The 26181-nt window shown below is 33.5% G+C and overlaps 4 protein-coding genes across 4 annotated transcripts; 2 read left to right on the top strand and 2 right to left on the bottom strand.

Annotated features, from left to right (window-relative positions):
* Positions 1 to 340: 340 nt before the first annotated feature.
* LOC126857798 (uncharacterized) lies at positions 341 to 10728 on the bottom strand. The gene is made up of 19 exons (XM_050607518.1): positions 10711 to 10728; positions 9321 to 9417; positions 9105 to 9231; positions 8651 to 8871; positions 8210 to 8418; positions 7723 to 8015; positions 7538 to 7641; positions 7258 to 7456; positions 6383 to 6928; positions 6095 to 6286; positions 5782 to 5997; positions 4249 to 5477; positions 3416 to 4100; positions 2760 to 2977; positions 1958 to 2582; positions 1614 to 1855; positions 1318 to 1522; positions 1037 to 1116; positions 341 to 865 (listed from the first exon to the last, which is right to left on the bottom strand). The coding sequence occupies exons 2-19, from the start codon at positions 9339 to 9341 to the stop codon at positions 725 to 727; spliced, it is 5553 nt and encodes a 1850-aa protein (XP_050463475.1). The 5' UTR covers positions 9342 to 9417; positions 10711 to 10728; the 3' UTR covers positions 341 to 724.
* A 334-nt stretch (positions 10729 to 11062) lies between these two features.
* Positions 11063 to 16899, top strand: LOC126857856 (guanine nucleotide-binding protein G(i) subunit alpha). The gene is made up of 4 exons (XM_050607695.1): positions 11063 to 11756; positions 14045 to 14229; positions 14527 to 14813; positions 15138 to 16899. Exons 1-4 carry the CDS (start codon positions 11636 to 11638, stop codon positions 15613 to 15615), a joined length of 1071 nt encoding a protein of 356 aa, XP_050463652.1. The 5' UTR covers positions 11063 to 11635; the 3' UTR covers positions 15616 to 16899.
* A 7-nt stretch (positions 16900 to 16906) lies between these two features.
* Positions 16907 to 23716, bottom strand: LOC126857804 (synaptojanin-1). The gene is made up of 7 exons (XM_050607542.1): positions 23435 to 23716; positions 22935 to 23292; positions 22351 to 22515; positions 21018 to 22069; positions 20329 to 20912; positions 19998 to 20172; positions 16907 to 19886 (listed from the first exon to the last, which is right to left on the bottom strand). The coding sequence occupies exons 1-7, from the start codon at positions 23559 to 23561 to the stop codon at positions 18865 to 18867; spliced, it is 3483 nt and encodes a 1160-aa protein (XP_050463499.1). The 5' UTR covers positions 23562 to 23716; the 3' UTR covers positions 16907 to 18864.
* Positions 23717 to 23850: 134 nt separating this feature from the next.
* LOC126857849 (26S proteasome regulatory subunit 10B) lies at positions 23851 to 26165 on the top strand. The gene is made up of 7 exons (XM_050607672.1): positions 23851 to 23995; positions 24249 to 24328; positions 24421 to 24460; positions 24706 to 24842; positions 24940 to 25312; positions 25409 to 25672; positions 25765 to 26165. Exons 1-7 carry the CDS (start codon positions 23899 to 23901, stop codon positions 25953 to 25955), a joined length of 1182 nt encoding a protein of 393 aa, XP_050463629.1. The 5' UTR covers positions 23851 to 23898; the 3' UTR covers positions 25956 to 26165.
* Positions 26166 to 26181: the final 16 nt, after the last annotated feature.

Below are 26181 nucleotides of genomic sequence, written 5' to 3' on the forward strand. Positions count from 1 at the left end.
TGCCATTTTTTATTTTGTCGAATCACAGCTAGAATATATAAAACAAATATCAATCGAATCTTCCAGAAATTTTCTGATATATATATTCGTAATTCGTAATACGTTTTTCATGCTTTTGCATATATTACAAAATGCGTCTAATGACAATTAATAGACATAGAATGACAATGATTTGAAATTCGTAAGTTGTCAGTGCGCAAGTGCTCGCGAAAATCGCCTTTTTAAATTTTATTTTAAACAGTTAATACACAAAAAATAGAAAGAACATTAAATATAATTTGATACACAGAGTGTTAGATATCAATAAGAGAGAAATTGTGAGATATACAAAATATTTTATGGTAATTAAATTTTGCTTTGTGCAAATTTTATTCGCAAATAACTCCATTAATATTATTCGCATGACATAATAAATAATATAACAATATGTAATGCAATAAATGCATTAATGAGAAACAATAACAATCAATAATAGAAATAAGTAATAATAGAAAAAAATAGAATATATAATAATAATAATAATAAATATCACCGTATTTTTCTTGACTATCGGTTCAACGGCGTAATAAATATACTTGTATCGAGTCTTAATATATACCGAAATATATAAAAATATCCATGCGTGCGCATATATATATATATATATATATATATATATATATATATATATAAGCAAAATTATAATATATACAAAATTCATTTTTATGATGATCTCTTTGTAGGATTAATGTGGACCTTGTTTTACAATTCGAAAGATTATATTGTTGTCATGTGTGCCAATCAAGATATAATGACGATCCATATGGTAAAACGGCATCATCGTTCGTAAATTATCCACAGTGTGTTGCAGTTTTACTTGAAATTTCTGAAAATAATCGTGAAATCACACGCATATAGTACATGTATCTTCAAATTATATACTTTAAAATATTTTATTTTATAAAAATCATCAAAAAGTTTCTTTTTTTATTTATATTCACGTATAAGAAAATAAGAATCAACATATAGAAAAAAATATAATAATTTATAAGCTTACCCCGGCAAACATATATTCGTAAACATAAAATCGTCCACCTTGTGTTGTGACAATCACAAACACATCGCTGTTGCCAAAATCTGTAAGAAAAAATAATTGTAAAAAGAATAAACTTTATAAAATGGAAATGACAAATAAATAAAAAATAAAATCTTAATTGTAATAACCGTCAATTATAAATCATGGACTGTTAATTTTACAATCGTTACAGGATTATAATAAAAATATACACACAATGTGGCTTGTAATTAATTAAATTATCATCACTTTGAAATTCGTACCATCGGTGTAGAAGCATTCGATTCCATTAATCTGACGGACATGAAAAATATTTTGATAATTGGAAAAGTTGCCAGATGTGGGATCATATTTGTAAATGTTCACGGCGTTCATATCAGGATTATCCAATAGGATAAAATGATCCTTTCCTTGCGATAGATTCTTTACGTAACGACTTCTGCTTGCGAATGTCCTCAGCTGTTCAAACTATAAAAAAAATAGAGATTAGTTTTTTATATTCTACAAGAAATTATATGCAGATTGTTTTCTAGTTCTTGATTTTCTCAATAATTATTACCTTTTGAGTTGATGGATTAAATTTGTATAACGAAGATTCCGAAGATTCGCTAAAGCAGCCGATAAGAAGGAATACTTCGTGATTGATTTTGAAAATCTGGATGGTCCAGGCACCGTTCGTAGGAATTTCTTGAACTAATGTTGCATTTCTCTGTGTTATATGTAGTCTATAAAGCAAAGAATTTGTACGATGCGTCATGCGTGTTTTATCATAGTAAATCGCCAAAATTATATACACATTATCTGTAAATTAAATTTTATATTAATATTTGCAATCTTACATTAACTATCTTATTTTTTTTATTTTAATTTAAACGATGGATTCTTTTAACATAATGTGCGTACCATCGTGTTTAAAAATGCTGGCATCTTTCAAGTGTCCCTCTATTTTATCAAAAACCTCTTCGTGAATCTCTTTAGAATCTTCAGTCTTCATCAAGGAAATTGTAGTGTATTCTTCCTTGGTTCTCGTCGAGGTGCATTTCTCACTGCTCGAAATGGCGTTCGTTATTACATTAACGCCAAAAATACCGCTTGGATCGTGAAAATTCCTTACGATTTCTCCGGGATTCACTTGCCATTTTCGCACATTTCTATCAACGATTTCTACCACAAACTGATACGCACACGAACAATTGTCTGGTAGCCCGCAAAATCCTCCGGGCTGTTCGCTGTACATGTTCAATCTTATCGTGTTTTCGTTGAAGTACACTATGTCGATCTTGCTGACGTTGGTCCCAGGTATCTTCAGATCCTTTTCCGTCTCCAAATAAAAGAAGATATTGCGCAAGGTTTCGGACATTAATGAACTATACTCGATATTCTGTTCGATTCTCCTCCAGCTTTCCTCTAGACTTTGAAGAGTCTTATTCACCATCTCTTGGGAATCGCTAATAATGGAACGCAAGTTTATGCCATTCACCAAACCGGAAATATTCATATTTTGAATCCGAACGTTTGCCTTAAAAATCTAGTGGAAAAGATAATTCAAGCATATATTAAAATTAATTTTATAATATTTAACATTTGCGTTAAATCACTATAGCTTGTATTAATTTCGATTTCTTTCTCGTCTTTGTAAATTCTCGCCTTATAAATTTTTTGTATCCTGATAGAAATGAAAAGATTCTGTTAATGTTATACTAACAAGGTTTCCAAAGATATCAACATCTTCATCGTTTTGTACACCGTCGTTATATTCCTTTATTATTTCGATATCATTGACTCGTGGCGCAGTAACATTTCCTTCGATTATCAAATCCTTTTCAAAAGTTTTCGTGCCATATATCATTTGCATCTCATTAACATTATTGAGGACAAACTCGGATGATTGAATCCCATTGATTTTCCTTACCTGTGCATTACCTGAAACATCATGTAGAAAAAAAAATGTGAATGTTTTTTATCAAATTTGACATTAAAATATTTTTTAATCCTTCTTTTTAAAATAATGATTAAAATAATTATATTGTAAAATTCTAGGATAAAGCACTTATAAAAATATTTTTTGCATCATTTCTTTAAATTCATATTCTTTAAATTATAAACTCATATTTTTAATCCTATAAACAAAATTATTATAACATAAAATATAATGAAGTTGTATAAGATTATATAAAAATTTATTAAAATTTATCAAAACTTTAAATTACAAACTAAAATAACGACATAATGCTATTAAATTAATCTTGCTTCAAATGGATAGATAATTTAAATAATTATTGATCATTACTTTTTTTATCTCTTATTGAGAGAACTCTGACTCTTATATTAATTAAATTAACTTGTATAACTGTTTCACACCTGTTACTGTGATGACACCATTAAATTTCAAGTCGCACAAAATACTGTGATTTCCGGTGAGAGTGACACGATCATTCGCAAACTTGTTGAAGTCTATCCCATTCAAATTTTTTAGATTTACGTCGTTCATCACTACAAGCTCCTCGAAGAAGATATTATCCGGCATAGCGTCGTCGGAACGTGCAGCGCCGCTGATGGACGCATTGAGATCGGCATCGTTCACGTGGAGTTTCTCGATTGTCACGTCTTTGAGGAATGTCAATGGACCGACAATCGTTTCCTCGCGATCCTTTCTAGCGACCGAATCATTAAACTTGAGAATATCTACATCGTTGACCTTGGCAATGCCCAAGTCACCGTTCACCAACAATTTATCCGCGACGAAATCATTCTCAAAGAATTTCTTTCCGTTGATCTCAATTTCTTTCCCGTTGTCGATCACGGTGTCCGATATTATGCGTCCAATCTCGTTGATCTCGTTAAACGCGCCGGTGACCGCCCACGCGCGAACGTCTTTCATAAAGATCACTTTGCCCGTGATATTTTGGTCTTCAGTCTTGGTCACAGCGTTTTTCAATAAGTAAGATATAGAGGTAGGACTAGTCAAGGGTGTTTCCCAGGAAATTTCATCTACCTTCAGGAAATCGATATTTTTCACGGGAATGTATAATAAACTGTCGTATAACTATAACAAAAAAAAAATAAATAAATAAATAAATAAAAATATAAAATTATTTTTCATAGAAAAAATATAAAAATTAATAAAAATGGTTACTAAAACTGTTAATAAATATTTTATGTGTCTAAGATTATGGAATGATTTTTATTTTTACCTCGTGCACGTCACGTCCATTCAACTTCGAACTAATCACGTCGCCTTCGACAAATAAATCGGAGAACGTCACGTTGCCTGTGATCGTTAAAGGCTCGTCCACCCACATAAGCTGTGAAGCGTTCTGTTTATTGATGAAGTCGACTGTGACGTTATCTGAAGTGATAAGGTGAGCTGAAAAGTGTCCTGGTATTGTTTGTTTCCCCGATTTCGAGAGAATACTGGCAAATAGCTCATCAAAATTTTGACCATGAAGAAACTTCAATGTTATGTTCTCTACGATCAAGTTTTCGATGCTCTTTTCCGATGTTATCACAATATCGCTTTGCCCTAATTCTTCTAAGAAACTCTCGATTGATTGTCCGTCCACTTGGCCGACTGTCAGATTCTCCACCGTCAAGTCTCCATCAATGACGATTCTACTCAAGTCAGAATCCGTCAGATCTTTTAATTGCGTCAGAAAATTCAACTCGGTTCCATTCAACCTTTCCACTTCTAACTTTTGTACATTGAATTGCGGTGTCTTTAAGGTCGCTATCTGATGATCATCGTTGATGCGAAGCCCGTCTTCGAAGAGGATCTCGCGATTATTGAGAAGGTGGACATCGAGATTGTCGACGAATACGCGGCGCGCTTTAATGGCAGGAAGTTTTGCGGTATCCGAGATATTTGCTCGAACTCCGTTCATGATGTCGTCCACGTCGATGCCGTTGAAAGCTAAAGTAATGATATCTTCCGCTTGAAGACTTTGTAAATGCAATTGTTTCCGAATAATTAATTGATTTGATTCAACCTGAAAGAGATTGTCGTTCGGACCGTCTTCAGGGAAGAACTCGTCAACATGGAGATTTTCGAAGCGTAAATTAGTAAATTCGCTCGATATCTCCTCCATTGTGGTGTACAGGAAGTCGCTTTCCGCAAAACCGTTGAGGTACTTTGCATTAAGTTTGTCGATGGTGAGACCGTTTTCCAAAGCAATCTTTTTCGAGATTGTCTGATTGCTGGATTTCGTCCAGAAGTTGTTAAACATGTCGTTTACATTTACTAGAACATCTTCTACAAAGAGCGCAGCTGTATTTTCAATTTTGATGTTCCGAAGATGTAAATCACCCAATATTGTGACGTTTTCGTAAATATGAAGAAACCGTTCGTCGAACATTTTCACCATAGATGTGTTCACGTCAATCGTGAAATTCTCGGTGACGTGAAGATTTGCCAATTTTAACTTGCCTTTAATAAAACGAAATTTTGTAGTAAAATATTAAACGGAATATTACATAAATATTTGTCATTAAACAAAATAAAAAAAATTTTGATATTAGAAAAAAAATTAATTATACAATTATTCTAATAAATGCATACAGTATATTTTAATAAAAAAAATAATTTTTATATTAATATTAATATAAAATATATATGTATAAATAATTGTGATATAGTATAAGATAAAGTATAACAATTTAAATTTATCAATTATTAAAATAATTATGTAAATTATATAATAATTAATGTATCAAATTATTTCATAAATTACCCTTAATAATATTTTCGCGAGATTTTCGTGCAGCTTCTTCAATTGGTATCCCGTTAACTGTTTCAGCAAACAGATTGTCAATTTGCAAAACTTGTATATAGAAATCATCAAAGGTCTGATTCGTTGTCGTTGTCATAAGCTTATCGGTAGAAATACCATTCAATATCTCCGTCGTAAGATTCATAATATCCAACGAATTTTTATATGTGATTGTACCTGCAAAAAAATAAATAAAAGCTCTGTCAATACATATTTTTAATTAATTTCTACATCATTAAATGATAGCATAGAATAACAAGTTGTTATATTCAACCTTGAATTTTCTGAGTATGATTAATGCGAAATAAATCATCGATCAATTGATCGACGATTGTCCCGTTCAAGCTTTTTATTTTCAACTTTGGTACTGTCAAATCGGAATGCAATATAACAGTGTCGTTTGAATATTCGATGGAGCTATTTGCAGCAGTAAATCTGATTCCTTCATCCTTTTGTAACATCCAATCTGCAACGCATCATTTACATATTAGAACAGAAAAATATAAAAAAATATACATAGAAGATAAATTATAGAAATTGTTCAGTTTTTACTTCAACTTACATTGGAATGGCATTCCACAGAGAGATTCAACTTCAAGTTCGTGTATAATGATATTTTCCCCTCGCAACGGATATGTAAAATTCTGATTGTCTTCCGAGATAATTATCTTCTCTGATTGCATCTTCACGTCGTTTATGAAATCTACGTGAACCTGATCGATCTCCAACTCTTCTATATATGCATCGTCGATGATAATTGTGTCTTCCGATGTTTTCAACGCAATTGTAGTCTTTTCTTTTTGCCATTTCAATAGTCCTTGTATTACGACATCGTGGATACTGCGATTAAGTTTGTCCAGAGATATTTCAATCTGATATGGTGATAAAATGTCTTCTTTAGTCACAACCTCGATGCTCTCCACTGTACCGGATTGCAAATTTAAATTTTCAAACTTTACTGGCTCCGAAATCGTCAAGTTCTGCGCGGACGGTAAAAGAAATTTCCAAGAAGCCTCGGCTTCCTTTATAGCCGGCATTCTTGCTTGCAACATTTCGATCAGATCCGACAAGCATCTTCTTGTTGCATCAACATCTTCTACAGCGTTATCTACAATAGAAATATTTTATTTAAAAATTTTTTCTATTGTTTTTCGAATTTTTCTTCCATAAATCTTTAAACTTGAGATGTTTACAACAATGTAAATATAAGATATAAGGCATTAAAATTTTTAATAAGTTGTTTAATGTGTATGTATAGACTCATAACTATAAAAAGATTAATTAACGAATAAATCTTAAGAAAAAAATTTCAACATTCTTAATTCTACAAAAAATAAATAAAAAAATATTAAAATAATATAAAATGGATAATGTAAGTTTATTTTTATATTAGTTGCTTTTTCATGAAAGAAAAAATTAGCAATTACAGTTATTTACCGCTTGGTAAAGAAGTCATTTCAGCCTGCCACTGTTCCACCCAGTATACATTCTTTTCCTCAATAATCAATGTTACAGTCATTGTATAATTATTTATCGATACCATCATATCGATTATCTTTTGGTTATCTTTGAATCGTTTAATGTTTTCACTTTTCCAATCTGATGTACTATGAAATTTATATAACTGGATGATATTCTGTGAACATATTTGTTACAATATTATCACTTTTCACTTTTATATTTGAAAAAAATGATTGATTAATCTGTTAATACTTACATCATGTGCCACAACTATAAAAGTATCACCGTCTACATAGAAGATACTCATCAAGCTATGAGGATTAATCTCGGAAAGACTAAACCAATTCAACAGTTCCTGTCCTAGAATTAATAATAATATGTTTCAATTAATGTTTTATTTAAAATAATAAAAAAAAATTTATATTTTCAAGAGAAGTATACCATCCCAGCAGAGAACGTTTAGCCCTAACTCATTTATCATTAAGACGAAGTTGAAGCCGCTATGGACATAGTGATGCATCGAAACCGGTCGGATGGTAGACAAAAATTGTATCCTCGCGATGTTACTGTCTTTGAACTCGTACACCTCGGAACCGACCCGCGGGTTGTCGGCATCGTACTGTGCGAACACGATAATCGTCGATCGCCGTTGCTCAAACGCGGTAACCGATATTGTGCCAGTTGTCATCACTTCGTCGACTACGTCCATGTACGTACCACTCCATCGATAGATACTATATTCAATAGAAGATTATGAAAAAAAAAATAATTAAAAATCCAAAAAGAATTTAATCTCGAGGTGTATACATTTGCTATCATATAAAACAGTTACATGTAAAAAATATAAAAATATAAAACAGTTACAAACGAAGAATTTGTATATATAATATATTATATTGAAATTAATTAAGCTATGTAGGAGACTCACATTGATGGCACAGAAAATTTGCCAGCATAATTGGCGATGACCAGATGGAGATGATTATCCTGTGTGAAAAATTTAGCGTCCACGGGGATCCCTCTGTGTCTGATGGTATGGCGGAATCGTAACGTGTCTTTCTGCATTGCTGTATAAAGATTACACAAATCGGACTCGTAACATAGTAATAAATAGATGGTATCCTTCCACACAATGCTCTGCAATTAGGACGACTTGTTATTTTAATTATTATAAATTAATTTTAAAAAAATATTATAAATGTAATATATACATATTATATAGATATGGAAATATGTACGAATAAAATATAAAAATAATAAATATATAGAAAATAATTATCAAAAAATATTTTCTACAAGAGATGTGATATATAAAAATTGAAGTTATATATCGATATTGATATTATTATTAAAAATGATTTGGAAGTACCCTGACAAATTTAACGGCGGAATGCTCCCCGATCCAATCAACCTGGTGAAACGCCTCGTAAGTTTCGTTCCAAGAGGTCTTGTTAAGAAAAGGTGCCATCACGCGATTGTCATCGAGGATGAAAATCTCATCGAACATATTTATCACAAATGGCCGATGCTCGCTCGTTAAAGGCACTCGCCATGATCTATCCCATTGTACTTTATACAATGTTTCCTGCACTGCAAAGAGATTGTTTGATATCTTATCGCTATTATTAAAAAAATTATTAAATAATACTATTGTATTAGATATTTAATTTGCCTATATATATATAAAAATAAATTATCAAAGAAAAAAAAAAGATTTTTAATACAATTGATTTTGAGAAAAATTTCTTGAAAATATATTCTATTAAATTAATCCTATTTTAATTAACCCTATTTATCCTAAATTAAATTTATTACAAACTTACCCGGCGATGTTTCTTGAATGTGAATTTTAATAAATTCTATCTTAGATTGTCGCAATTTCTCGTACAGATATTCGTCCACATTTGTCGCGTCTACAGAAAAGAACTGGATAAAGATATAGCTTGCCACCTACAACATAATAGATATATTAAAAGAATGTAAATTTCTTTACATTTTATCGTTCACTGTATTCATATTAGAAAAGATAATATACTCACAAATAGAAAAAAGAGTTTCATGGTTTTGTGATTTCAATTACCGTACCACCATTCACCAGCAAAGGCCGTGCGAATATTGAGAGATTTCGGAAACAGCCTGCGATATTTGAATGACCTTCTTATCACATTGTATACAAAGAATGAATATGAATATGGTATATATAGATGTAAATATGCTAAATATACACACAGATAAATCAATAATATGAGATAGAGCTACAAATATTAATGTATGCTAATCTCTTCAATTTAAACACAAAAATAAATAAGTAAAATAAAAAGATTATTAATCAATCAATAAAACTTACGAAGAATAATTATAACATGCACATATCTATTTATTATCTATAATTATTTATATTGTAAACATATATAATTTTTTATATATTATATTTATTTATAATTTTAATGACTGATGAGATAATATAATCACAATTAACAATATTTTCAGCTTATATATATGTCCCATTGTGTTAAGAAAGCATAGATATGAAACGGACAGATATAATTATTGCAAGTTTATTGTTTGATAAATTACAGTGTTTTTCGATATAATAGATTTCGAGTTTTACGATCAATCACAAAATATGTCATCGGAATATTGACATTCAAATCACTCTATATATTTTTGTTTGGCTAAACATTTAGAAAAACAAAGTCTTAATTTCATATAAAAATAGTCAATTAGTTAAAAATTTTAAATCAAGAAATTTAAAAAATGCGATTTTATTGCGCTATTTTTTCTTTAATAATCAATTGTAAATCTTTTCAATACCTTGATTTTTATATTTGTTATAATTTATATTATTTTAATTTTAATTTGAACACTATATATCAATAGTTTCTGATTATTACTAGTGTCACTTATTTTGATCTCTTCGTTTTTGTTTCTTTTCTGATTTTTCTTTTATATGTTTTATATATTTTTACATTTTTTTATATGAATTAAGAATTGTATGTGAATTAGAAAAAAATTATTATTATACTACTCTCTGTTACTTTTAAAATTGTCTTGAAATATATTGTATATGAAAAGAATTGTGACTATTATAAATGTAATCATATATAACTGTGTATGTGTCAACATAACTTAGTAAATATAAATAGAAAACAATTTATTTAATTAGTAGTATAATAAAATTTCAATTTTCTTCACAGGTATAGATACTAATTAGATCTTCCTTTTACCATGAGCCTTTTTCATACTATATAATATATAATATATATTCTTTAAAGAAAAATCATCTGGTTTGTGCTCTGAATTTCAATGTAAAACTAAATAACAACACACATGTCAAAAAGACATCCAGAGAACATCCAAAGAACATCTTTTGGACATATATGTTATTGTTAGAGAACTAAAAATCATAAATGTCATAAAAATAAATACCAATAATCTGAAAGAACCTAAGAAAAGGTGAGAGAGAAAGAACTATTTAATCCGCTTATAAAATGCGACAGATTCTCCTTCAAACTTCTCCTGCATTCTAATCAATATATTCGAACATCGCCATCGATCGAAACAAAACGTAGATCGCACGAATATCAATCTTCATTCCGTATAATGACAGATGCGAGCAATGTGCGGGAGCGCGCGCATGCGCGTCAGCTGGCGTCGAGCGTTTCGATTGGCCGCGCGGTGAATGTAACGCTACGCAATGACGAATCACAGCCGCGGTCCGATTCGACAATAGCTACTCGCGCGACCTAGTTGGCGGCTTTAATTACCACGCGCTAGCGCCGAACGATTCATCGCTCGCACGCCGCTATCGTCGAAGCGGAGAGCGGTCAGTTTATCCGGAACGCCAGATTCTCTTCTCCGCGTCATCCTAGCATTCTCGACACTCCGTTCGACGGAACATCGCTTCTCCTCGTGAACGCGTCGACGCGTCGAGAATTTGACGCCGCGAGAACGCATCCGCACAGCTGCGTGCGCGACGACAGCACGCACGCACGCGCGCGCGCGCGCGCGCGTATGTGCATGTGTAAGTGTATCGTGTGTGTGTGAGATCGTCGGGCGTTCTCGCGTACGTGTATGCGAGCGCGACCGCGTGCGGGCGGTTCCCACACGACGTCGTCCGTGCAACAAGTGTCAAGAGGAGTAGGAGGCGGCGGCGGCGGCGGTGGTTTGCTTCAACTGTACGGTGGTGTGGAATACGTTGTGCATGGTGCTCGTGAATCGGTGTGCGTGACGGATCGGTTGACGGATCTCGCGACGACCGACCCACCATCATCAACACCATCGTCGCGTCATCATCGTTTTATCGTCGTCACGACGTGCTGAGAGGATTCGTCACCGGCGAGAAGGGCGCGGGATGGGCTGCGCCGTGAGCACCACCGGCGAGAAGGAGGCCGCCGAACGGTCCAAAAAGATCGACAAGGACCTCCGAGCTGATGGCGAGCGAACCGCCAGCGAGGTCAAGCTCCTGCTACTCGGTAAATGCCCCTTTCCTTTTGGAATTCGGAATATCTCGTGCCCGTCTCGCTCGAGACTCGTGCACGAGAACGGATGCGACGCGCGATCCCGCTTTTTCGGTTCCGGTTCTCGCAAGACGATGGCAAATTTGCATCCCCTACTTGATGGCGATCTCTATCTCTCTCTCTCTCTCTTTCTTTCTTTCCTTTTCTCTCTTTCTACTCGCACCTCGCCTCGTATCGTGTATTGGATATACGCTCGCCGAACGCTCCCGAAGGCGCCGCGTAAACCGTGATTAGTTCATTCCTCTTGGCTTATATTGTCGGCTTTTCCTCTTACAAAAGACAATCGCAGATGTATCCTTCTTTCGTTTAAAGTAGAGAGTAATATAGTGTACCTGTAAGTTAGACATTTATTATTTTAGAGCCTATTATTTAATATTCGCTTCATATAAATGTACATAAATATTCCTTGACGTTTATTATATATTGAATAAATTCTTGGCTTCCTATTCTCTCATGAAATAGATAACGTTTTTAATATCTCCTTTCTCGATGCAATCATAGAGACCGCAAACGGTGTGTACGTTGATGGCACGCGAGATCGCTTCGGGAGATTCGGTGTTTCTTCCGCGACTAGATCCTACTTAATTTAGTAATATCTTTTATATCTCTTCTCTTTTTTTTTCTTTCCAAAAATGGCTGAATTTATTTCACTCCGCACACAAGAATTCTGTGGAAAGGAAAGAACTAACTTTTCCCGAATCGCAGACTCGTGTTTGTACAGGAAAAAGGAGCTACGAACGGTTTATAAGAGCAGATGGCCCTAATTCAGGCGAAGAGCGCGCTTTCCTAACGTTTGACGTGATGACACGGTGTCTTTCGGATAATACGCTTTCGCGATTACATGAATTCCGCGGTCTCCTTTTTCGCGAGCGCTTCTTCTCGCAATGTACGTGTCATGTTTCACGTCTTCTATTTGAAGATCTACAAATCAGTTATTTTAATTTGCAGAAAATAGTGTGATTTTAAACCGTAAAAATTTGTTCTACAAATTATTTTAATTGTCTCAAATATATCCCACGAAAATAATGTGATATCAAAAATAGCAAAAATACCAATTGAAAAAAAAAAATTAACTTTTATAAGAATATTTTAATCAAAAGAAGTTAGTACAAAATAATTGCCTAATTTCCTATGTGTATGCGTGTGTCATGTTTTTATGCTTATAAAACATTATTTTGTTCATCACAACTGCGATTTAATTGTTTTTCCCCGAGAGAGAGAGAGAGAGTTTTCTAAAAAAAAAAAAGTTACGGAACATTCCAAATCTATTACTCATCCTATTAATTAGAGAGAGTCATAAAATTAGGTATATATCTATATATTTTGTATTAAAATATTGTTTTAAAATATTAAAAAATTGGATATTTTATTTTATTGGATCATATATTTTTTGAATCCATTAAATTTATTTGATGCCATGGATTCGAAAAAATGCGAATTATTTGAACTATTTGAAATATATAAATATATTCAATATATAATATAGTTTTAGATTGAATTAAAGATTTCATATATTTTTTAGCACATTTCAGATATTTAAAATTACTTCAATACTTATTAATCACTAAATATCATATATTTAATCATTCGATATTGTATAGTGACAATAATGAGTAATTTAATATTGCTTAATACTGTCAATCGAAGAATTTCAAAATTTTTGACAAGTTTTGATCGAGAACGTGCGGATGAATAGAACGCGTGCAATGTTACGGGAAACTTGAATCATCGGCCGCGTGTGTGAATCACGAGATTACGTCTCTCCGAGAGACACAATACACATATCTTCGTCTCACTTAAGGAAAAAAATATTGTTCTTCCACGAACGAGAACAAATGGTCTCTGACAGAATGACTGGCCGGATCGTGGATCAATCGAACGAAATTTTACAATGAAAAAGTCGATGATTAATCGGTTAATTAAATTCGTTTGTACGACTAACAGAATCTCTCAAGTACGAGCGTATTTGCATAGATTTACATTGATTAAAAAATAGCTGTCAGTTGTATGTCAAATAAATATTAATATTGTACGTGGTAATAATTTTAATTATTATGTCAAGGAAGGCTTGCAACTTTCTTGATCATATGTCACTCTTACTAGAATGACAATCCCATTTATATTTGATCCAATAATTATTATCATTATATATATATATATATATATATATATATATATATATATATAAATTTGCAATGATCACTGATTTAATATGTAACAAATTTAATGTGTTAAAATTCAAGGTGCTGGCGAGTCTGGCAAGTCTACGATAGTGAAACAAATGAAAATTATTCACGAGACGGGTTACAGTAGAGAGGAATGTGAACAATATACAAAAGTAGTATACAGCAATACAATACAGAGTCTAATGACAATAATAAGAGCTATGGGGGAGCTTAGGATCGATTTTGCTGATCCCAATAAAGCGGTAAAGTATATCTTTCTATTAAATTGGTGCAAAAAAATTTATTGTATACATCAAAAGAATAAAATTTTGAAATTGATATTGCACATAGTTTCCAATTAATTTTTTTTTCACATCTAGAAAGTAAATTTATAATTGCTTTTTTCGAAAAACTCATCTTTAGTTTTATTTGAAATAGAATTTAACAGGGAGGTGATAAATTTTTTTGCATCAACACTCAACAACATTGCTTATTATCAATGGCACTTTACTTGTGCCCCACTGACATTAGGTAATATCGGCCTTGTATTTGCGTTGCAGGATATGGCGCGACAATTTTTCACCCTCGCATCGGCGGCAGAGGAAGGTGAACTAACTGGGGATCTAGCGCTATTAATGAAGCGATTATGGCAGGACGCGGGAGTGCAGCTCTGTTTCACGCGTAACAGAGAATACTTGCTCAACGATTCGGCAGCGTACTATCTTAACGCACTTGACCGCATATCGCAACACAATTACATCCCGACGCAGCAGGATGTTCTGCGAACGCGTGTCAAGACTACGGGAATCGTGGAGACGCATTTTTCCTTCAAGGGTTTACACTTCAAGTATGTTCGACATGTATTTTATTTATTACTCAAAGATATTTACATAATAATGTCTTAATCTAGTATTATGTTAATTGATGATATTGAGTCATTCATTGAATCATTTCTAAACGCATACAAAAAGTTTTTGCAAAAAGCATTACGTTTTAATATACATTTTAATATACATATATAAAGAGTTATCGCTTCTTGATAGATATACTTTTTTACGCAACAAAAGATATTCATTAAAATTATACAATATTTTTAATTAGAAATTTAAAAAAAAAAATCAATATAATGTAATAGTTACTTTATAATGTATTTTTTTTTTTTTTTTCACAGAATGTTCGATGTCGGTGGTCAACGGTCCGAGAGAAAAAAGTGGATACACTGTTTCGAGGGGGTGACTGCGATTATTTTCTGCGTCGCTCTGAGTGGTTACGACCTAGTGCTGGCGGAGGATGAAGAAATGAATCGTATGATAGAGTCGATGAAGCTATTCGATTCGATTTGCAACAGCAAATGGTTCGTCGAAACGTCAATCATACTGTTTCTGAACAAGAAAGATCTGTTCGAGGAGAAAATTACTAAAAGTCCGCTAACCATCTGCTTCCCGGAGTACAAGGGTGCCAACACATATGAAGAGTGCGCTTCCTACATTCAGATGAAATTCGAGAATCTGAACAAGAGAAAGGATCAGAAGCAGATTTATACGCACTTTACGTGCGCCACAGATACGTCCAACATACAATTCGTGTTTGATGCTGTAACAGACGTGATAATCAAGAACAACCTGAGTAATTGCGGTTTATTAAGCTAAGTATTCAAATAAATATACAAATACTCGATCAGAGAAAACTGTTGGAAAAACAGAAAGCGTATATCTCAACACGTGTTGACGATTCATAGATCTTTACAAAAACATAGGGGAATGACAAAGAGACTGATCGAAAATTCTGAAAGTGTACCGCGTATCGTTTATAAGCGTTAACGTTTAAATACGAATACATATTCGATCATAATTCGATTATTTTATTCACACATTAGGCTTTTGAAATATTCTATTGCAGTATGACGTAACTTTTTTATTCGATTCTTTAGTTTTTAATGAACTGTCCTTTGTACAAAATTCGTAAATTGTCGAGATTTCTAATAGGCATATGCTATTTCTTAATTTATTGGTTCTACATTCGGCGATTAGATATAACAAAGTATTCTTAAATTGCAAACAAATTATTCACAATACTCGGGAATCAAATGTCAAGGTGAAGCATTTCACGTTATCGCCAAGAACGTTTTTTTACGCACTGTTTAAAACACTGTAATAATTATATTTTTAGGAAATCAAATAGTATGCAATGTGATTATTTAATTATACCTTCAAAAAATTTTTTATTTTTGCAACAAGTCAGTGTGTGAAAGTGTATCTTTTCAAAATATCTTAATAATCTTAATTTGTTGAGAAACGCGAAAACAAAGTTTGCTTTGAAGATATATATATATATATATATTATAGATGAAATTAATTATATAAATTATATTAATTAATCTTATTAATATGCACGATTTTCCTATAAATATAATTATGTGTGACAATGTGCAGAAAAAAAGTTGAGGCAATAATGTTAAATATATAAATATACATACATTTACTTCCGATTAAGAAGAGCAGATAAAGTGCTACTTTATTTTTGCTAAATGTATTTAACTATACTAACCGAGCACTCTAAATAGCTCTATTAATTTAGTAATACTTCTTGTATATAATTTATTACATACACTAAAAACAACTATATGCTAAATGGGAATGCATTTCCATATTTCTGCTCATATCCATTTGCATTATGACAAACAGAAATTCAATATCTTAACGACAGACACGGCTCTCTGTGTTTCTTTTTTTACAGTATATATTTATCAATTTGAGAAACAATTTTTTTTTGTACAAGGTTCGTTTTTTATACTTGTATTAATAAGTAATAAAACCGAGATTATTCTTATTCCTCGATTTGTTGAACCGATGAAATGACAATATTAGTATTAGTGCAAGTTCAAATCAAATCTCTTTATACAGTTTTAGATCAATAAATAAATTTTTTTAAGATTAAGGGTTTTCTTTCTTCCCGTATGATCTCTTTATTATTCGTAGATCGTTCAATACATATATACATGTTCAATTTTTCACATCTTGTGTATTAGATGAGGATTGATCTAACTAATAAAACGCATCAACTATACATGAATGTGAAAGAAACGCGTACAGTTGAGGTGCTGTGTGACTAAATTTATATTATAGATTAGTGTATGTAAGAAAGAATTTTCATTACATATATCACTATACCATTTTTGTTATTCTAATTTTTTTTTTACACATATGTATACGTCCATTTTCCCGCTATTAGAGCCACCTTTACGTAAGTATGCTGAAAATAATGGAAATTAAGAGAGAAAATAATATATAGTTAATATATACAATTTATAATAATTAACATTTCGACTGTCACATCGTAAGTATTTTCCTGTGAGTTATGATATCATGGATAGCAACTTTTGCTCTTATCTTCTGTTTAATTTGCATTCGCATTCGTTGTTCATTATGTGTAACACGACAGTCAAAATAGGACATTTATGTATCGTACAATAAAAAACATGATATTATGTCTCCTGAAAAAATAATCGAAAGGATTTAAGGAAAGAAATGTAATTAGGTGGGTATGTTGGACCCATCGGGACGGACGCTTTCGAAATGTTCATGGAATGCAAAATGTAGGAACTTTAAAATTAGGAGAAAAATAAATAAAATTATGCATAAGAGGATCTTAGATTATATCTAAATTAGCCGCCTTTAAGATAATCATTCTAGCATCTCTGTGAAAAAAAAAGAGCAATCCATGCAGGTGAATGATTATAAGAAATATATATAGGGTATCCGATAAAAATCGTATCCTCATATACAGGTAAAACAAGTTAAATTGAGGAAAAAATCTTTACCATTTTATGATTTTTGTAATTGAAAAATTAATTAAAAAAGATCGGCCAATTTGAGTATAAGCGCACAGTGAGAAGAGACAGTCTACTGATATACAGTCAGATGCGAGAATCCATCTTTATTTACTGCTGGTACGTAATCGTTATCATTTGTAGAGTGCTCTTCCCAAAACTGCGTCGCACGACTAGGAATCACGTTATCGTTCTGCACACGAGAAGTAATTACCGTCATTACCGGACACCTTGTATATACATTTTACTTATGAAAATACTGCTGCGTTTGAGTATATTCTTCTGTCGTGCTATATATAATTATTTGTAAAATTAAAAGCTTCTTGGAGTTTCCTTGATACCCTTAAACTATTAAGATACAGCGAAGAAACTCCTAAAACTTTATATAGTAGAAGCAGTACTAACATCAAGAACTACATTTTAAATTATATCAATATATGATACAAGCAGCGACAGCTATAACATTATTACCGCAAGTATCTTGCCATTTAAACTTGATGGATTATTACTAATTTCCTGATATCCAATTTGATAACGTTTTCAAAACGCAGATTACGAACATACATATTAAATCTCTGTGTCACATCAACAAGATATATCAATTGGATCTTTGAAACACAACAGTTATCTGCTCTAGTTAAACATTCGGAGTGAAAAAACAACAGCTTCCTGCATCATCAATGTGAAATGATACTCAACAGGATTAATATGTATAATATGGAGGATTAATATGTTACCACTAACAAGAAAAATACGAGTATACGGAATATTGATTTGGCAAGCTCAAGAATGGCCTTTATAAATACAAATCTATCAATTAATTATGCTCGCATTATCGGAGATCAAAAATAATTACTTCCGATTTGATGATTCCATTCTTAGAATAATCACAGAACAAATTTCTAAGTATCCTATCTATCGCGAATCTGAAACTCAGTTTGGAAGCGAGGTTTCATCGTCAATTATGTTGACTCTCGTTATTAATTTCATAAATAATCACGTGTATTAGATTAATGCTAAATAAATGTACCGGATACTTGGTGTCGAGAATATATCTTGCATCCATTTCTTATTGAGGATTTCTGGCCGGAATGGGCGGCCCGCCGGTGGTTCTCGCTGGAACAGGTGGCGGAACATTCGGAGGTAGGCTCGGCGGTGGATGTTGCGGAGGAGGTGGGGCTTGTCTATGCGGCAAGGGGGGAGGTATCGAGCTAGGCGAAGGTCTGTTTGATGGTTCTTGCGGTCCGTCCATGCGCGGTAACGGCGGCGGCGGCCGATTTGGTATAGGATAGCTGGGCGATCCGTCCAGTATTTCTTCATAGATGACCGAATCAGGCGACAATCTCTCGTCATGTTGATCCTCTGCCGTTTTATCTGCGGCCGGTTGCGTCATGGGAAGTGGGAACTGATTGGGAACTACACTGAAGACACCCGCACGCGGTCCCTGCTTTCGTTCATGAGCAGGACTCTTCGGTGGTTGAGATGGTCGTCCCGGTGGCGCCGGCCTCGGGGGTGGAATCATGCCATTGCCGGGACTGCCTCTGCTGGGAGATGATCGTTCGGCCATCTCCAATTGTTCCAATCGTTGCATGGGACTTTGCAACGGCGAATTCGCCGTGAATTGCGCTATCGTGCTATTGCTGCAGATCTCGATCTCTTTCTCAATCAGTTTTACCCAATCGGGCGATTTCAGCGACAGTTTCAATGTCTGGCCACATACCTGCGTCATACCCTTCTTCGCCGCGGACAGGGCGCACTGACCGTCCCTGAACGTTACCCAGATGGTCTCACCGACGTAACGGACCAGGATCGCCTCGCCGATATGAGACAGATCCTGTATCAAAGCAAACATGAGATTGTTGTCGAACACGCTATCCATGTCTTCGATATCTTCCACCGCCTTGACTATTATTGTGCTATCGGGCGGACCTAGATCCTGTATCACCTCCTTGAACACACGTTCGCGTTTCTCGGGATCAACACAATGTACGTCTATGTCAATCGTTGCGATTACCGGGCGATGATCGCTCTGTTTCAATTCCGCTCTACCGTAATAAATAAGCTTTCCCGGATTCCAATCTGTAGGCGAATCTAAAATATGATTGATAAATATAATTATATTTGATAAATATAATTGATAAATATAATTATATTTGATATATTAAATATAAGTAGGATGTAATACTGTAGAGAAAAACTAACCAATATCAGGTACTTGTTTCCTACGTTTCCAGAGAACTCTATCCGTCCATGCGGGTTGACGACACTTCTCACTAGTGTCATAATCATCCGAGAACAGATCATATTTATATGTAGGATCAAAATTGATAGGTCCCTCCAAGAAATTCTTGAAAACATTACCCTGCTCTTGTTGAACCTTAAAATTGGAAATCTCATAAGTATATATTTATTAGAAATTACACATCTTTAAATATAAAATTAATCAAAAAATTTGTTTTTTTATTCCTACATAAGTCTGACATTAGTAAATAAGAGAATGAATTTTTTAAATTAACTTAATATGATACAGTACCTTTAATTGGTCGTATTGCAATATTTGATCCAATTCCTTCCGTTTAATCAGTTCCTTCATCTCGTCTTTATCCATGTCGACTCTGTAATTGAAATCACCGCACCAAAACACATAATCATGTGTATTCAGAGTTCTGCCCATGGGAAACGCTATCTTTCTTGTGATCTCGGCATAATCGGCATTACGTTCGTTCACCTGTGACTGGCCAGCGGCGAAGTGCGCGCATACAAAGCAAAAGGATGTGGAGTAAAGCACACATCTAATTGCCGCAGCGCCTTTATTACCGGTTGCGCCTCCCAATCCCGTTTTCACGCAATCTACCGCCACGTCTCGCAGATATGGCGCATGCACAGGTCGTATAAAGAGATATAGACAGACGCCGACTAGTTGTTGATATGTCACGAGAACGTACTCTGTGTTTTTGGATAAAACCTTCTGCAGTTCGTCGGCCCAAGCTTTCGCGTTGTCCGAACTGGCGGCCATGATATTACTGGCGTTCAGATCGACAATCTCCTCGAAACCAATCGCAAATATATCCACAGGAACATCATTCTCTGCATTGTCTTCCTCTAAGGATACTAAGGCTGGAGAAAGAAATTATTAAAGATTTAATTATAAAAAAAAGATCTTTGCGATATCATGTTTTTTCTTAAGTACTTTACAATGATTCACAGCAAGACAATACTTACATGATTTACGCGATCCAAGGAATAACCAATCAGATAGAGATACATCCTTGTAAACTACACTTCTAAAGTGTTTCCCTCCATTAACATTATAAGTACCGACGCTCACTCTAAGATTCATTGTAACCACGTATTCGTTGTAGCGCTTGCACATCTCTCGTAGAAGATTTGGCGCAGCATGTAACATGTTGGAAGGTAATAACAAACGTGCCCTATCAGCAAGTTCTGTGTTTAATGTCGAACCTAATAATAAAATATCGATCGCTTCCTGCTTATTGGAATCTAGTAAATTATTTTGTATCGTTCTAGCTGCCGATCTCGCGCCGTCCATCAGTTTAGAACTGCCTTGGATGGCACCAGTGCCCGCGTATATTTTGCTGACCTCGTTGCCGTTGTTAATCCACATCTGGCGAAACACCTCTTCGAATCTTGACACCATCTGCTGTTTCTCCATCAGTTTTAACATGCTCATCTGCTTACCCAGCATCTCGAGCGCAAAGAATGTTTGCACGCAATTGGTTCTATCCAAGCAATCCAAACAGTTGGTCCTGATAGTGCCGGTTTGCTCGAGAATCACAGTATTACCGGCCGCGTAGAACATAGAGAACGATTCCAAGTATTTTTCCACCTTCGCCTTCAGCTTTGAGAGATTTTTCATGTTTCCACCGCGGCATTCTTGATGATAATCGAATAAAATGTGTGGAACATCCTTGTGCTCCGACATATTGTGATGGGTTTGAAATAACTGACTCAACATCGCTTCCCCTTCCTTACTGCCGATTAGACTAGAGCCAAGAAGATTGACGATTACCTGCTTGCCGTATCGTTTCTTGATCATCTTTAAATGCCTATCGAAAGCGGGCGCGGAGGTCTCGAAACCGCGTGAAATTTTTATTTTGTGGGAACCGACTTGTACACCAGGTTGTTCCCAAAACAGCGGTACTGAACCCCTCGTCTGAACGTAAGACGTTACTTCGTTGTCTATGTAGATTACTTGCTCTGTCTCCACAAAATTCGCCACATGTCCATCATCATTGGTTCCTCTAACATTGAATCTAAACAAAATGATAATTTTGATACGATTTTAGTAGAAACAACCGAATAGTCGAGTAGCACGAAATGCCGTATTTAATCAGGCCATATGTGCTAGCAATCTTGTTTTATAACACTTGCAATATGTGCATGCGATTATGTATATTAGCCATATGTTATTTCGCGAGATAGCTTATCAAGATATATAGATATAGCTTATCATAAATATATTTCCTGACATTAACAAGTAAGAAGATAAATATAGCTTACATTTTTTTCATTAAATAAAGGAAAGCAATCTTACCTAGTACCAGCGCGTTCGCAACTTAATCTAGACATAAGCACTGCTCGAGCTTGTCTGTGTCCAACATAGACAGTCCTAATCTCTACACTACCACACATTGCTTTTAATAACCACTGACTTGTATCTACACCGTATCTTAATAGATGAATATGTAACATTCGATTCCTGTAAATATAATATAATTTACTATATTAAATTTTATTCTTTTGTCTCTATTTTGTATAATGATATAAAATTTTGAATAATAGTATAAAAATCATATCTAAATTATGAAAATTTTTGAAAATTATGAAAATTATGAAAATTAATTTTGAAAATTATGAAAATTATGAAGATTTTTATTAAAAAAATTGATATAATTATTATATGTATTTTAATAATTATATATTTTCATAAATTATATATTATTATTATTATATATGTATAATTACATATTATTATTTTATATAATTATATATTATTTTTATATTATTATATATAATTACATATAATTATATATATATATATATATAATATATATATATATATATATATATATATATATATATATATATATAATAATTAAAAAAATGATGTGTACTAACCAGAAGAACCTATTATCTGTAGTTGTCGATTTACATCTTCTTTGAGCACATAGAGTGATATCGAGTGAATCCTGCTGTCCGGAAGACCAGGAGAAGTAAAACGTTCCTGAATTCAGAACCTTTCTGACTTCGGACACACGATCCTCTGTCCCCTGACTGTAGAACAGCGGTACAAAACCCGACTGTGTTATTCGAAAAACCTCCGACTCTCCTATTTTTCCCACGGAGAAGCATCCAGTAACCAGAACAAGATACAACAGTGTATTCTCTCCTGCGTTTAGCTGCAGAACACCCAGGCATCCATACGCATCCAACAATTTTGTGTACTTCGGCTTGAGGAATTCATGTTCTTCAGGAGCTATAAATTATATATCAATGTAATTATTGAATTTTTAATCTATGTATTTTGTTAAATGCTGCTGTGGAATAATCCAAGCGTACAGACTGACATCAACGGGGCGCGGGGCATCCGAAAGTATCATCTCAGCGTTTTTACTTACAAAGGACCGCGACCGCTTGCGATTCGAACAGCAGCGTCTCCTTGCGATTTCGTTGTTCGAGTATGATCGAGTGCGGCTTAGGAGAGTCTAGCTTCTCGTAGACGCGAAAACCCTTGCCCATCGCCATTGTTGCGCGACGATGTCTTTCTGTTACGCGCGGCAAGGATTCAACAATGCACTACAATGATGTGACAGTTGGTGACAGTTCGGTCTGTCATACAACACGCTATAACAATAGACGAGATCGTCCGCTCCGCTGACCGCGGCGACTGAAAATTTCCGCTATCTACCATCGACAATACGTCATGGAAGATCGTCAACTCCACTGCATAGTTTGAACAACTCATGTAAATTTATTCGGTGCACTTGCGTCCTCTTGGAAGACGCAGCAAAATTTCTCTCTAGTCTGCGTCCTATCTTTGCCTTTTTATTTCGATGACAGTTAGACAGCAAAATAAGTAAAGATGTCGGTCGCCGTGGATTCTGTTAGAGAAAAAGCTCTTCAAGATTACAGAAAAAAGCTTCTAGAACACAAGGAAGTCGAGTCGCGTCTCAAAGAAAGTAAATTGATATCGTGAATTTTATATATAATTATTTTTATATATTTATTACATTCGAGATTTATAACCTCATTTTCTTTCCTGCCATTGAACCTTTCTTATTCGATTTTATAGATACATTCTTTTTATTGTGATATCAATATATTAATATACTTCTTGATCACATTATATTTTTTACAAGTTTAAAAAGAATATGATTATATGATTATAAAAATATATTTATATATATTATATTATATTTTATATTTTTCTAGTGAGAGAACATCTTAAAGATTTAACAAAGCAATATGACAAGTCCGAAAATGACTTAAAGGCATTGCAAAGTGTTGGACAAGTATTGTCATTTTTCCTTTTCTTTAACAAAAATACAACAATCAATAATTCATCGTTATCTTTATTCTATTTCATGAGTTTTCAATTTTGTAGATTGTTGGGGAAGTATTAAAACAACTTACGGAAGAAAAATGTAAGTAAAAAAAAAACTTACTTAAAAGTAAGAATCTGTATTTTGATTAAACATTTAATGTTAATGATGAATACTTTGAGCTTTATTGCAATAACATCATTCATATCTAATAGAAAAAAGAAATTGTATTTAATGTTATGAACAGATATATTTTATACTAAATATGTAGATAAATTACAAATTATAATATATGAAGCGAAAAATGATGAAATAATTAATTAAAGATAATGAACAATTATTTTTAGTCATTGTAAAAGCCACAAATGGTCCACGTTATGTTGTTGGATGTCGGCGTCAGTTGGATAAAAATAAATTAAAATCTGGAACTAGAGTTGCTTTAGATATGACAACTCTTACAATCATGCGCTATTTACCACGTGAGGTAAAGAGAAATTTTCTAATTAATCTTTAAATAAAAAAAATTAATTCTTTTTTTAACTTGAAAATTTACTCTATTGTTGTGTTGCTGTTTTTTCTAGGTTGATCCTCTAGTTTACAATATGTCTCACGAAGATCCTGGTGATGTGACGTATTCTGCAATTGGTGGCTTGAGTGAACAAATACGCGAATTACGTGAGGTTATTGAATTGCCGTTATTAAATCCTGAACTTTTCCAAAGAGTCGGCATCACTCCTCCCAAAGGATGCTTGTTATATGGTCCTCCTGGTACTGGAAAAACATTATTAGCAAGAGCCGTTGCCAGTCAATTAGATGCAAATTTCTTGAAAGTTGTTTCAAGTGCTATTGTTGATAAATATATCGGAGAATCTGCTAGATTAATTAGAGAGATGTTTAATTATGCTCGTGATCATCAGCCTTGTATTATATTTATGGACGAAATTGACGCCATTGGTGGGTACATATAAGACTTACAATTAACAAGGAGATATCCAAATTGAAAAAATTTTATATGGATATATATTAATATTTGTTTCTACATATATATAGGTGGCCGTAGATTTTCGGAAGGAACAAGTGCTGATCGAGAAATCCAGAGAACTTTGATGGAATTGTTAAATCAAATGGATGGGTTTGATTCTTTGGGTCAAGTTAAAATGATAATGGCGACAAATAGACCTGATACTTTAGATCCCGCGTTATTACGGCCAGGAAGATTGGATAGGAAAATTGAAATACCGTTACCTAATGAACAAGCTCGTCTAGAGATTTTAAAGATACATGCCTTGCCAATTGCAAAACATGGTGAAATCGGTAAGAAATTTGTCAGCTGCAAGTTTTACTATTTTACATATTTTGTAATATTCAAAATATAAATATATGTTATATTATTTATAAATATATAGATTATGAGGCAGTGGTCAAACTATCGGATGGATTCAATGGTGCTGATTTGAGAAATGTGTGTACAGAGGCTGGGCTGTTTGCGATACGATTAGAAAGAGAATATGTAATACAAGAAGATTTTATGAAAGCAGTCAGAAAGGTTTCTGATAATAAGAAACTCGAATCCAAACTAGATTATAAGCCTGTGTAATTCAATACAAATTGATTTACTATTTTATTTCTCAAAAGTGACATTAGATGTTTATTAATTTCAATATAATCCACGTTATTCATTATTTGCTATATTGCTCTCCCTTTCTCGATAAAATTTTATTTCTGCAAAAGTTTACTTAATATTAACATTGGTGAATTTTGTATGATACAAATAGTAACACAAATACACAAAATTATTAATATAAAATATATATTTTTATTTC

This window comes from Cataglyphis hispanica, chromosome 23 (genome assembly GCF_021464435.1).
Source record: "Cataglyphis hispanica isolate Lineage 1 chromosome 23, ULB_Chis1_1.0, whole genome shotgun sequence".
Taxonomy (NCBI): Eukaryota; Metazoa; Arthropoda; class Insecta; order Hymenoptera; family Formicidae; genus Cataglyphis; species Cataglyphis hispanica.